The sequence below is a fragment of the Aphelocoma coerulescens genome, chromosome 3, assembly GCF_041296385.1.
Source record: "Aphelocoma coerulescens isolate FSJ_1873_10779 chromosome 3, UR_Acoe_1.0, whole genome shotgun sequence".
NCBI lineage: Eukaryota > Metazoa > Chordata > Aves > Passeriformes > Corvidae > Aphelocoma > Aphelocoma coerulescens.
Window position 1 is genome coordinate 41,429,267 of NC_091016.1, and position 12,760 is coordinate 41,442,026.

The window sequence follows — 12,760 nt, forward strand, 5'->3', positions numbered from 1 at the left end:
CTTACCAATTAGCATCATGGGCAAAACTGACTTGACTTTGGGAAAATTAATTTATTACCAATCAAATCAGGGTAGAAATAATGAAAAGTAAAGCCAAATCTTTAAAAACACCTTCCCCTGGCCTCCTTCTTTCCTGGGCTAAACTTTATTCATGATTCTCTATCTTCTTCCCACCAGCAACGCAGGGAGATGGGCAGTAAGGGTTACAGTCAGTTCATCACAGGTAGTCACTGCCACTCCTCCCTGCTTAGGGGAAGGACTCCTCACACTCTTCCCCAGCGTGGGGCCTCTCCCATGGGACAGTCCTCCATGAACTTCTCCAGCATGGGTTCTTCCCATGGCTGCAGTTCATCACAAACTGCCACAGCCTGGGTCCCTTCCACGGGACGCAGTCCTTCAGGAACAGACTGTTCCAGCGTGGGTCCCCTGCAGAGCCACAAGTCCTACCAGCAAACCTGCTCTAGCGTGGTTTCCTCTCTCCATGGGTTCACAGGTCCTGCCTCCCTAAACTGGCATCTACTTTACCAGAAAGCGTAACTGAACCTGTCCTTTTGGCCCTGATTGGAGAAGTGTGTCTTTGCTTGTTTAACAGACATTTTGCATTGTTCAGTGGTTGAAGACTGAAACTTGCCTGAGAGAGGGATGCTGGAACTGGGGGAATAAAGGGGCAAGAGGAAGCTGCAAATAGACAAGAGGTCTAAGGTCACAAGAAATTGAACAAATATACAGAAACTCTTATTGGTTTTTTACATTTGCTACATCATGATTCGAGCAGCCCCTGGTTTATTTTTTTTCTATGTTATGATAAATAGTGAACAATTGTTCTCTATTAATCTTCTCATTAATGAATTCATACCTGGCTGTCCCATTCATCTTCTATCACAGTAGTTTAAGGCTGAAGAGTCTGGATGTGCTTAATCACTTAGGAGATGCTATTCTATAGTTCTGGCCGTTCTTTTTGGTGCTTCTTCTTGTTCAGATTTCTCCTTTTTGAAATGGAATGACCAGAACTGGGGAAATGGTGCACACATGGGAGTCTGGAGGGAGAACTGCGTGCACTGTACCTTTAGCTTGCAATGTTATGGAAAAACAGACAAAATATATGTCTGAGCAAGGAGGTGGAAGTTCAGTGGAAGATAAAAACATGGACTGCTAGACTGATCAGGGCATAACTGGCTACAAGATACAGGGCTAAAGGATGTCAAATTAAAAAATTCCTAGATAATCTTAATTCTGGCATTTTTAAAGTTTGAATATTTGACAGTGCTACTTAATTTTAACATAAGCATTCATACACATAACAATACGGCTTTTGTTATAAAATACATAAACCACATGTTTATGTCTCAGGGAGCAGGTTCTGAGGTTATAAGCTGTTGTTATGAAAATTTACTGGAGTAATTTTTCATATTTGCAGTTACTATTTTCAAAAGAATATCCTTTTAATTCTAAATCAGTTATTGAGTATAAACACTACAATGGAGTGTGAGAACTGGTGAAATTGTTGCCATTAGACATTCTCATGAAGACAAATTGAAAAACAAATATTCCAAACACCTTTTCTACATTATAGAGAGGAAAGAAAGGTGCAGCATATTTATGTGATGGTTGTAGCAATGCATGCTTACTAATGCCTCTAAATTTAAGATATTGCGGGTATTTTGTAGAAGCAATGGTTTTTCAGCTATACTCCATGGGGAGAGTTTTAGGATATGTCTCCACGCTCAGTATAGTTGCTGTTCCCTTGTCCATAGGGCTCTTTAGGGGAGAGTCATCACTTAAATCTCTTGGTCCATGCCCAGGGAGGTGCTTGATGCCCGGGGCTGGGGCTGTCCCGGTGCCCCCTGGTGTCCTGCTCCTGGCTGGGCAGTAAGATGGGTCCTGGCTGCCTGGCCTGGGGCAGAGTCTCCACCACTACCACCCTCCAGCCTTGGGGGCCCCCAGCCCTCACTGCATCATGGCATACTCATTGCTTGTTTGTCATTGACATCTGCAGTCTTGGCTAAACAGCTGTAGAGTTTTCTCCACTTCTCACTCTGTTATATATGGATATACAACTTGAGAGCATGTTACAACAATGAAATGATACAAATAGACTCTTTTTAAAATGTATTCATTCAGACACGGGACATCCAAAAGTCTATTTAACATAGTAAATGCACAATTTTACATTAATTTTTGTCATAGTACAGATACAGACAGTGAACAAAAACTAACTGTGTATTTATTCCTAGGTTCATATTGCAGGGCTGTATCACAAATGGGATTATTAATGGCCGGTTATCTTGTATCAGAAGGTGGCAGCACAGCACAATTCTTAACCACAATTGTAGCTGTATCAGTGTTACTGCCTGAAATATGAGATACTCGTGAAGAATGGAAAATTACACTGGTTTGACAGGCCAACATTGGTATTCCAAGACTCCTAGCGCAAATACAAATTAGTAAGAAATTAAGCATGAGGAAGATGGTATTGTTTTATGCATGTTTCACATCCCTCAGTCAAGGACTTTTGTGATACTGCAAATCTTGTAATTTGGAAGTGTTATATGTAGGGTGAAAACCATGACCCAAAATTTTCATTGCATCTGTGTTACAAAACTTGTATGATCATAAACTTGATTTTAACCATCATTTTTGTATTCTAGAAACTACACAGCAGAAACTGCATCTGCTGAATTAAGTGAGAGGAAGTGGCTGGGAGCAAAATACAGTTTCCTATCGGGTCCTTTAAATTCCATGTTATTACCAAATGGGACCTGACTTTTTTACCACAAACACTTCAAGCAACATCCTCGTGCTGGCACGCATGCAGACTGCCAGATACAGCATCCAGCAGTGCCAGATCTTGCTGACTCTTCTAGGGCGTGGCTTACCTCTGTCACGTCACAGTTTTGCTGGGTGTGAGTGAGGTGAGGCAGGAGGGTGCTGGTCGCATTCCCATCCCTGGCAGTCTGTGAGAGCAGAAATAGTGTGGGACAGCAAGGAGGCAGGATTTGTGTTGGATGTTGCTCTGGTGGAGGCAGAGGATAGTTACAAGTAGCTGGAAAATATGAGGGAATGCAGGAGTGAGAACAACAAATGCAGTATTATCCATACTAGAAGTAGGATGCATGGACAAGGATTATGTCTAAGTGACTGACCTCCCTGAGGCCATTGGCCATTCACACCCACAGGGGCAGGGTCATTTGAGTAGCTGGTTTCATTTCATAGCACATGGATGTGTGGGATTGGGCTTTGCTTTGTAACTAGTTTTGTGCAGCCAGCCTTTTTCTCTCTGTTGTAGTTCTTCTCACATGTTTTCAATGAGAATAGGAACTCCTTGGGACCTGTCTGAGGAGGTCGTAGACTTATACATAAAATTTTGCATATGCTTGGTGTGCTACATCCAGGGCCTTACAGTTATACGAAGATTTTACAAAGGTCATTCCTCCTTGTATCTACCATTTTTATTAGGCAATCTGATTTTTGCGCCAAATGAAAAAATTCACCACTGGTCAAGATGAAGGAGCTACAGGGTGTGGATCATGGTAACCACCAGCACTGTGAATTCATATTCAAATGTGCTTAAATTTCTGTGTTGTTGAATTGAATTGTAAATCACAAGCTATATTAAGGCTTCTGTTATTTTGTTTTTAATCACACCATAAGTCTCATTAAAGCTTTATTACAGCTTTAGGATACTTTTGTTTCTAGTGTGTGACGTTATTCATCTTAGACTATTTTGAGGCATTGCCAGTTTGGTCAGAATTTTATTTAGAGCCTCAGAACAGCTGCACCAGGTTCAGCAGTAAATGCAAGCTATGAATATATTTACAGCATAAACAGCGGTGATAAGCCACGTTGTTGCTCTGTTTGACTCTTTCAGAGCACAGCATGGACATAGCAGGGCTGCCTTCTTCCTGACCTTTTGTAATGGTTCTTTAATGCAGTTAGAATTTGTATCTTTATAGCATTTAATATAAGCATTTATTTTATTTGTTACATTGCATCTCAGTTGATTTCTAAGTGATTTGTTAACTTTATAAATATAGACTTTACTGAAAATAAGCATAACAATTAGAGAACAGCAGTGGAAAAGTAACTTGCACACAGTACACTGCAACACAATAGTAAAGAATTTTTGGGGAAAATTGCAAGAACAATTTCAAGGACCTTCGGAATATTTAATGTCTGATAAAATAAACATTGCTTACTGAGACATCATCTTAAAAGCCCACATAGATTTGCTTGTGTGCTTGTATATGTGCACTCCTATATGCAAGCTCTGAATTGGTATCTGGATTCTCCATGGAAAGTCTTGTATTGCAGATTTATTAACAAAGTTGTTTTCCTTTCCTTTCCTTTCCTTTCCTTTCCTTTCCTTTCCTTTCCTTTCCTTTCCTTTCCTTTCCTTTCCTTTCCTTTCCTTTCCTTTCCTTTCCTTTCCTTTCCTTTCCTTTCCTTTCCTTTCCTTTCCTTTCCTTTCCTTTCCTTTCCTTTCCTTCCCTTCCCTTCCCTTCCCTTCCCTTCCCTTCCCTTCCCTTCCCTTCCCTTCCCTTCCCTTCCCTTCCCTTCCCTTCCCTTCCCTTCCCTTCCCTTCCCTTCCCTTCCCTTCCCTTCCCTTCCCTTCCCTTCCCTTCCCTTCCCTTCCCTTCCCTTCCCTTCCCTTCCCTTCCCTTCCCTTCCCTTCCCTTCCCTTCCCTTCCCTTCCCTTCCCTTCCCTTCCCTTCCCTTCCCTTCCCTTCCCTTCCCTTCCCTTCCCTTCCCTTCCCTTCCCTTCCCTTCCCTTCCCTTCCCTTCCCTTCCCTTCCCTTCCCTCCCCCTCCCCCTCCCCCTCCCCCTCCCCCTCCCCCTCCCCCTCCCCCTCCCCCTCCCCCTCCCCCTCCCCCTCCCCCCTTCCCTCTCCCTCTCCTCCCTTTTTTCTCTCTTCTCTTTTTCTTTTCTTTCAGAGAGATTGGTTGCATTGTCAGGTCACTGGGTTGCTTCCCAAATGAGGCAGAAGTACAGGAATTGCTTGCACAGGTAAATGTTTAGATCTGTTGTATTTTTTTCCATCTTCAACTTGCACAGTTTTGGTCCTTCTGCCTTGCTGAGTGGGAAACCTAAGCTCTTTTCCCAGATGTTGGAAGTGTCATGGAAGTGTTTCTGGCAGACAGACAGTCTCGCAGGTTGCCCTGGAGCAAACCTTTATGCTGATGAGGTAACAACATTGATGGGTTACAATGAGGAGTCTTTGACTTTCTTTTACCCCGAAGGGTCACTGTGACACTCTGCCAAGGTGGAGGGGCATTTATAGAAAATGGAGGAAAAATTGGTTTTGACTGATGAAAAAGAATGTCCTAAACCTCAGTCAGATTAGGATATCCAAACTCTAACCATCTCACTCTTCTGGACATGCCATGGAAACACATTGCAGGGTTAGGTAATAAGAATTAGTTCTTGAGCAGGTGCTAAAATTATACATCACATTCCAAAAATACCCAGAGAGAAGGCCTGCCATTTTTTGAACTCTCTCCTGTTATTGCTATCTTATATCCAGACCTTTCAACGTTCTGTCCTTCATGAAGTCTCTCTCAGTCTTGCGATTTCTCAGTTATAGGTAAGAATCTTTTCTTACTTGATTTCTTAAGCTTTTAAATCAGGCTTCAGGACATAAAATCTCACAAGACCTAGTGGTCCTCCCATTCTCCCAGTGACAGGCAGTGGTAAGGTAAGGAAATTAATCACATTTCTCCACAGTCTTTCCCTACACTAATTTTTGTCTCCTTACATCATGTTTGTAATAGAAAAGTGGTGTGCTGGTGCCTTGGCATGGTTGGTTAATAAATGGGACAAAGAAGTAGGAAAAAGACTTCATGTTCTTTTTGCAAATGTCCATGCTGCTTTAAGGACTGGACAGTGCTGGAGCTGAGAGGTGGATAAGGTTTTTTCTCCTTTTCATATGTAGGTTGGGATACTGGGAATTGATGTCTCCTACTGTTTTCTTCTTGCACCACCAAAAATTTGGATAGTTGCAGTAGTAGTCTCCCCTCACTAGGCTCGTCTGGTCTCTTGTAGATCAGAATTTAGTGTGAGAAATCTTGTACTAAGTCTTGTGAAAGTGATGCAGATGCTTCAGATGAAGAAGTGCAAAGAACCATCAGGACAGAAAGCTCTTTTAACATGATACGGCAATCTCTCTGCTCTGGTTCTGTACTTTCAGAACCAGATTGTCCCAGATCACACTGACAAACAAGACAAAATGGAAAGAGAAATTATGGTGCTTAATATGGATATTTTTAGTGTCCCACAGTGACTTTTCTGTAAAGCAAATGAACAGTGCAACTCACTGAAGATACAGATTTGTGAAAAGGGGATGCTTTGAAAACCCCTTTCAAGTTCAGGGGAACCAGGAGAATTTAAGGCCTGCCTCTTCCTCTGGAAGAGATTGGCCTTTTTTTTTTTTTAATTTTCAAAATTACTGAAAATTTGAGATAAGTAATACATAAAAAGTACAATGCAATATAGCCATGAGGCAGAAGATTCTTGAGATACGACGGTGTAACATGTATGAAAATGTTGATTGTAAGAATATTAAAGTATAAATACTGCAAGAAGAAAGAGTAATGGTTAACTTTAAAGAGCACTGCACTGGAAAATAAATAGCAAAGAATGTTTCATAGTGCCTGTAAATGAAACGTTGGCATAGGTTTAGTACCAGAAGAACACTGTCTTCTTGTGGAACCCTTCATATATTATGATAATCACAAACATATCTTAATTTATGTAAGATGCCACTATAATTGGCTGTGGTAATACCATTTTATCTTGATCTAGAGAAGGTAAAAATTCTATCTGTTAGCCAGTTGTAACCAAGCTATTTCCCCAGTATTGTTGCCCATTGTGAGCTGTGATTCATTTCTGTTTCTCACTACTTGTCTCTCTCTCTCATAATCATCTTCCTATTAGCCTTATTGCTAAACTAGCATATGCTGCCATCACATTATTCATATCTGCAAAATCAGCATTCATGTAATTATGGTATCTCTATAAATTATCATATAATGTTTCTTATACTGCCTTATACTCAATTCTTTACTTAATATCATATCTTTAGGCCTACTTACAAAGTTAAGATTAAAAGCTAAATGTAGAGATGGTGAAAGCTAATTCAAGGGTTGCTACAATGCCTGGAGTTCGGTACAGTGCTCTGCCTGGTAACTCTGGAAGATGTTGTTTCTTTGTGTTTCAAGTACCCCGGTGTTATGGCTGGGAAAACAGAGATACAAAACATAATAGGTGCTACAATACAGTTGTTATGGGAGCTATTGATGTACCCAAAGGAAAGAAATAGAGCAAAACTCACAGAGTTTGAACAAGCAAATACTGTTATTGTGAAAAGAGGAGGAAATACAGAAGAAAAACATCAGTGAGAAATGAGGTGTAGAACAGGAGTGAGCACGAGGAGGAGTAAGAAGTGTCAGAAATAGGATTAATTTTAACTGCTCAGGATGTTGCTGGATCTATAGAGACTCTGAAATGGAAGCTGTTTGTTCCACATCAGAGGAAGCTGAGGTTGCTGATCACCTCCCAGGACTAGGTTTTGCCAGGTATTTTGTTACATCTTTTCAATCAAGCAAGCACTAAAACAAGTGATTCTGTAATGGTAAAAGGTTCCATTTGGTTTAGAATGAAGCATGCAACATCTTCATTTCCTTGCTAAAGATCCCTTCTGCTAGGCTCACCAAACAGAACGGAAAATGTGTTTTCTCAAGCCAGTTTCCACTCTAAAGGAGCAAGACGTGATGGCTGTCTTCTCTTAGTGCCCAAACCCCTTCCAGAACACTGGAAAAGAGCATGCAGCAGCAGTTGCAGCTTTCCATTTAAGCAACTGGATGTATCAGGAACTGCCCAGCTCTGCCCCAGCTCCCAGGAGGAATATTCCTTACTAAGTTTTTCCTGACTCAGTTAGAAGATTTCAAATCAGTGCCTGTTTGAGTTTTCTTTCAATCTGGGCTGTGTCTCAGGGGGCCTAGCAAGGTGTCACTGCTGCCATGTGAGACCTCAAGGCATGCATCCAGTTTCAACACAGAAAGGAACAGGCTAGCTCCATTAACAGGGCTCCTTTTGGGAGCAAAACTTGAAATTTTCAGGGAAGAGATGCACCCCAGTGAGAGAGAGCAGTTTTTACCATGTTGCTTATCTCCTATGGAAGTGTAGGAATGCAGTGAGAATGCTGCTAGAAGTCCCCAGTGTTTTGGGATTAATTTGTTAATTCATTTGGGAGGCAAAAGGAAGCTTTTTTTGGGTAGCATTTTATAGGCTGCCTTGTGACTGTTTTGGTCTGCCCTGACTCAGTCTGCCTGCCTCTCTGGTCCTTCCCCTGACAACTCTCTTTGACTATGAAACATGAAAGCAACAAATTCCATCATTAAGGTGTACTTGACTGGAGCTATATCCAAGCTAGCCAATGAATTATGCCCAGAAACATCCTTAGGTGTTGAAGCCAGCTGGTGCAGAGCAGTTCATGCCCATCCTGGTAACTGTTTTACGCAGGGTGGCTGCACCAAGCATCCCGCTGGGGAAAAGTCCTTATGGTCCAAGCCAGCATCTGCTGGGGGGAGTGTTGGGTGGCACAGTTCAAAATCATGCCAAGGGGACATGCTCATGGTTTGCTGTAATGGGTATTCACATTACACTACTTGGGAATGCTCCAGACCCTGATAAACTGTACTGGTATGACTTCAGCCTGAATGTTTAAACCTCTGCTGAGTTATTGTGGGAGGTAAGATCAGTTACTCGGTGTCTGGTTCCTTTGCACGAATGATTTTGAAGCACAAGAGGGCAATATTGAGTTGTTGGAACTGTCTATAATAGCAGGCCTGTATTTCCCTGGGATATTTTATGGTACCATGTGATATTAAAGACCTGATACAAATATTCAAAGCCTAACGCTGTAATTTTAATGCAGGGATCACCCCAATTTTCTATTTTTCAGATTAGTTTGCTAATGAGTCATATACCCTGCCACACTTAAGTTTTATTTTTAGATAGAAGTAGAAGAACCGGGTGGATTCGTTCATCTGGAACAATTTCTCCCAGTGATGACAAAAGTGCTACTTGAGAGAAGGTAATGGAAAGTGAATTTTATGTGTCTGTGGTTTATTCCAGATTGATGGGTTGATTCTGAATAAACATATCTACAGAAATTTTACGTACCTGGAAGGAGTCCAAATCTTCTTTACCATTTAAACTCAGTTTACATTAACTAGATAGATTTTGTCACAAAATTAGTTCATCTACATTAAATTATGTTGTACTGATGATATAAATAATACCAGCTTGTAATCATAATTGTGATAATATGTAGCTTTTGTATTTTTAATGGGAATTGGAATTGCTGTTCAACATGCTTTGTATATCTCTGAAATATTTGGTGTGCAAATTAAGGTCATAACTATTGCTTTCTCTGAACATATGACTTACAGTTACTGAGAAGCACAGAGTGTTATAGTGTATTCTAAATAGGTTGTGTAAACCAGCTTCATATTTGTGTCTCAAAGTGAGTAGCAGGTACAGCTGAACGTATACAATTAAAACTCTAAAAGACTGCTGATCTAAAAGTGGTCACAAAGGTGCATAGAAGTCTTTGCACGAAAACAGGAACTTGTGCTATTTTGACATTTTGCACTAAAGCAAAGTTACTGACACGGAGTTTTTCTTTCATTTTAAAGATGGTAGTCAAGGCTTTTGAGAAACTCAGTCTTGTCCAACCCTGAGAAATTATTTTGCACACAGAGGGCCTTTGGTAGGAGGGTGTTCTACACATGGAGTATCTGTGGCTCCACACTGATGTTCACCCTTTCACACAATGATGCCATGCTGCTCTGGGCTCTCCTCCTCCTTCTCCACACCCCCTTCACGCAAACATACACGCATATACACATACACACACAAAAATAATCGCCCCACACTTTCCCCAGGCTAGCGCAGGCTTGTCAAGACCCACTTTATCTTTTGGGGCACTGTGTCCATAGTTCACTTATGCAAGGGCACTTGAGATTTGGATCACAAAATCCAAGGCAACTTAGCACATTTGATTTTTAGATTGTTAAAGACTGAGGCGGGTCTAGACAAAGCAATCAAGCAGTTAGAACCTCCCTGGACTCAGCTCCCTCTCTTTAGTATTCTGGGGGTTTGGAGAGAGCCTGCTGGGATATGGAAGCTCTCCATTGCTGCACTGAGCTTCCTTTCCAGCTCCAAAATCAAGCATGCATATGCATGCACACAAGTGCCCAGTTCTCCCCTCTCTCTGAAATTGTTAGACAGACCTTTTCTTTTATAGCCACCAGCCTCCTTTGCTCATCATCAGCTCATTAGACTGCCCAAGTCCCACTAGGTGATCTGTTGCCTAGCTACCAGCCTATCTGGACAAAACTTTGTTTTCTTGGTTTGTCCACTTCTGTTCAGTGCATTGGCTATGTAGAATGATTCATCTGTTGCTGATTCCTACTAACCCACCTAGCCGGCCCAGACATGCAGAAGCCATTCATCTGGCTCCTCAGCACAAGAGAAATTAAACAGTTATACAACAAAAGATGTAAGAGTTAAATATATGGACAGTTCCAAAAGGCTAGGCTGCAATTAAATGTTTGATAGACAAAACAGTAAATTCTCATAGAAAACAAGCTTTCCTTTTCCTCTAGTACTCGTATTTAGTTTTTTCAGAGCACTAGCAAACAGTAACTTAACTTTTCTGATTCCATGGTTTCAGATTCTGGCCTATTCCAGAAGATGTTGTTCTACATGCATTTGAGGTCTGTAACTAAATATTCAAGTACCTAATTGCTGGGAAGAATTTGCTGCATTTTGATACAATAAGCTTAAAACCACAAGTTTTATTCTTTTCCTTTAAAGGCTTTGGATGAGAATAAATGTGGATATATTACCAAAGAGGACCTGGTCAAACATTTGACTGAAGAAGGTAACATGACTTCAGTAATATCAATATTTAAGTAAAAAACATTACATGTATAAATGTCACCTTGAGGTCCTTGCCCTGCATGCCAAAACCTATGGGAGTAGGTAACATTGTCTTCAAACAGTGCTGTTGCTGTGATGAGTGGCTGCAGACTAGGACATTTCACTGGTCAATGATGCAGGGAAAGAGCATTTATCTGCCTGTTTGCAGACATTATAGAATAGAGATTTTTATTCTTATCCTTATTCATAATTCAGTCATGTCTGGATATTTTGTGATTCTGTGCACACCTCCGTGCTCACTATGTATGTGACTCTTTTGCTGTCCTGTAAAATTGCAGCTTAGATTTCCGGATGTTTCAGTAGTTTCAGTGCTCATTCATTCTTACATTATCTTGATCTTAATTCTAGAGCCATATGCAAACAAAGAGATTCAAAGACAAGATTTAAGTTGTACATTCTGTAATCCTCAATATCTCCTGGAGAGCCTGCTTTTCTTGTGTGGCTGACTCATGCCCACCTGCCTCATGTTCAAAAGGGTGTTCACCTTTGTGCAAGACCTAGCCTCAGTTGGTAACCTGGTTCTCTGAGGGATGAAGTAGGCCATCTACAGCTTTGAAGTTCCTAAAAGAGAAAAACCAGAAGTCTTTCATGATGTGAATACAAGTGCAAGGATAGCCAAATGAGAGATAATAATTCTAATATACACAGGAGAAGAACTCTGACAAAAATGGTTGTTTCAAAATCCATGGCAGAAAGGAACAGGCTGTTTTGGTGTCTGTGAACTAGAAGATCAGATGGATCCACATCCTCTGTCTCCTTTCCTTTAGACTGGCTCACTTGGTGTGCAGGACTTACATTGGCAAAAGGGAAGGAGTAAGATCCTTAGTTTTGTTCCTTTTCTCCTCTCTGTGAGAATCAAAAGGAGATCCTTTCAAGGGAAAAGCAGTGGAATTTGCCAGTCCTTGAAAGGATACTTACCAAGACAAAGTGTTATTCTCTGCTGTCTTTCAGGTGAGCCCTTTTCTCAGGAGGAAATGGAGGACATGCTCGCCGTTGCTCTAGATCCAGAAACAAATACTCTTCGCTACAGAGACTACCTTAAAAAGCTGGTAGTAGATGAAACGAAGACCTTCCCCTTTAATGTCTGAGATGCCTTTTTGTAACAACACTGTAGCTTGACAGATAGTTGAAATATGTAATTTAAAGTATAACAAAGCTCAGCTTGTGACTTGATGCTTATGATTAAAATAAAATCTGTGTAGTTATATTTCCTTGGGTTCTGTGTGCATGTATATATATACATATAAAAATATAGTCACACCTGGAAAAAGAGCTCTTGACAGAAAGACTGTGTAAGGTCTGGAAAAGAAATCATGGGATTTTGTTGGAAAATAGCAGGAAAAATAATGTTAATGAAGTCAAGAAGTAACTTTACAATTGCTTTTGCAAAACTAATGGAAAATGAGACTTGTGAAAATAGGTAATATGTAGGTAAGTGAGTATCTTAAGGTGACTAATAGTAGTAAGATAAAGCTTTACATTTAAGTGTAATCCTTATTTGTGTTTAACTAATAAGGAACCAGGTAGGTTTGAAATAATATAATAGATCAAATAAACTTCCTATAATTTCTAGTGTCTTGCAAGTATTTGTGTTTTGTTTACCATAGGCAATTGAACTGGACCAGTTAGTTCCAGTTTATATTACTAATCCACTGACATAATATTTTGCTTTCATTTTAAACATGCAGAGAACACTCCAACCATTTCCATAGTCAACCTAATCCTTGAGAACATTTCTGTTACTATAGGCAATGAA

At 40.6% G+C, this 12,760-nt stretch overlaps 1 protein-coding gene across 1 annotated transcript in view; it reads left to right on the forward strand.

The window, feature by feature from the left end:
- EFCAB2 (EF-hand calcium binding domain 2) overlaps positions 1-12,526 on the forward strand; it is a 30,767-nt gene extending 18,241 nt beyond the window's left edge. The window contains exons 3-7 of the mRNA XM_069008488.1: positions 4,932-5,004; positions 9,012-9,091; positions 10,736-10,778; positions 10,879-10,945; positions 11,956-12,526. Coding sequence (XP_068864589.1) covers positions 4,932-5,004; positions 9,012-9,091; positions 10,736-10,778; positions 10,879-10,945; positions 11,956-12,092 — 400 coding nt within the window. The 3' untranslated portion in view covers positions 12,093-12,526. The remainder of the gene's footprint in view (positions 1-4,931; positions 5,005-9,011; positions 9,092-10,735; positions 10,779-10,878; positions 10,946-11,955) is intronic.
- The last annotated feature ends 234 nt before the right edge of the window (positions 12,527-12,760 follow it).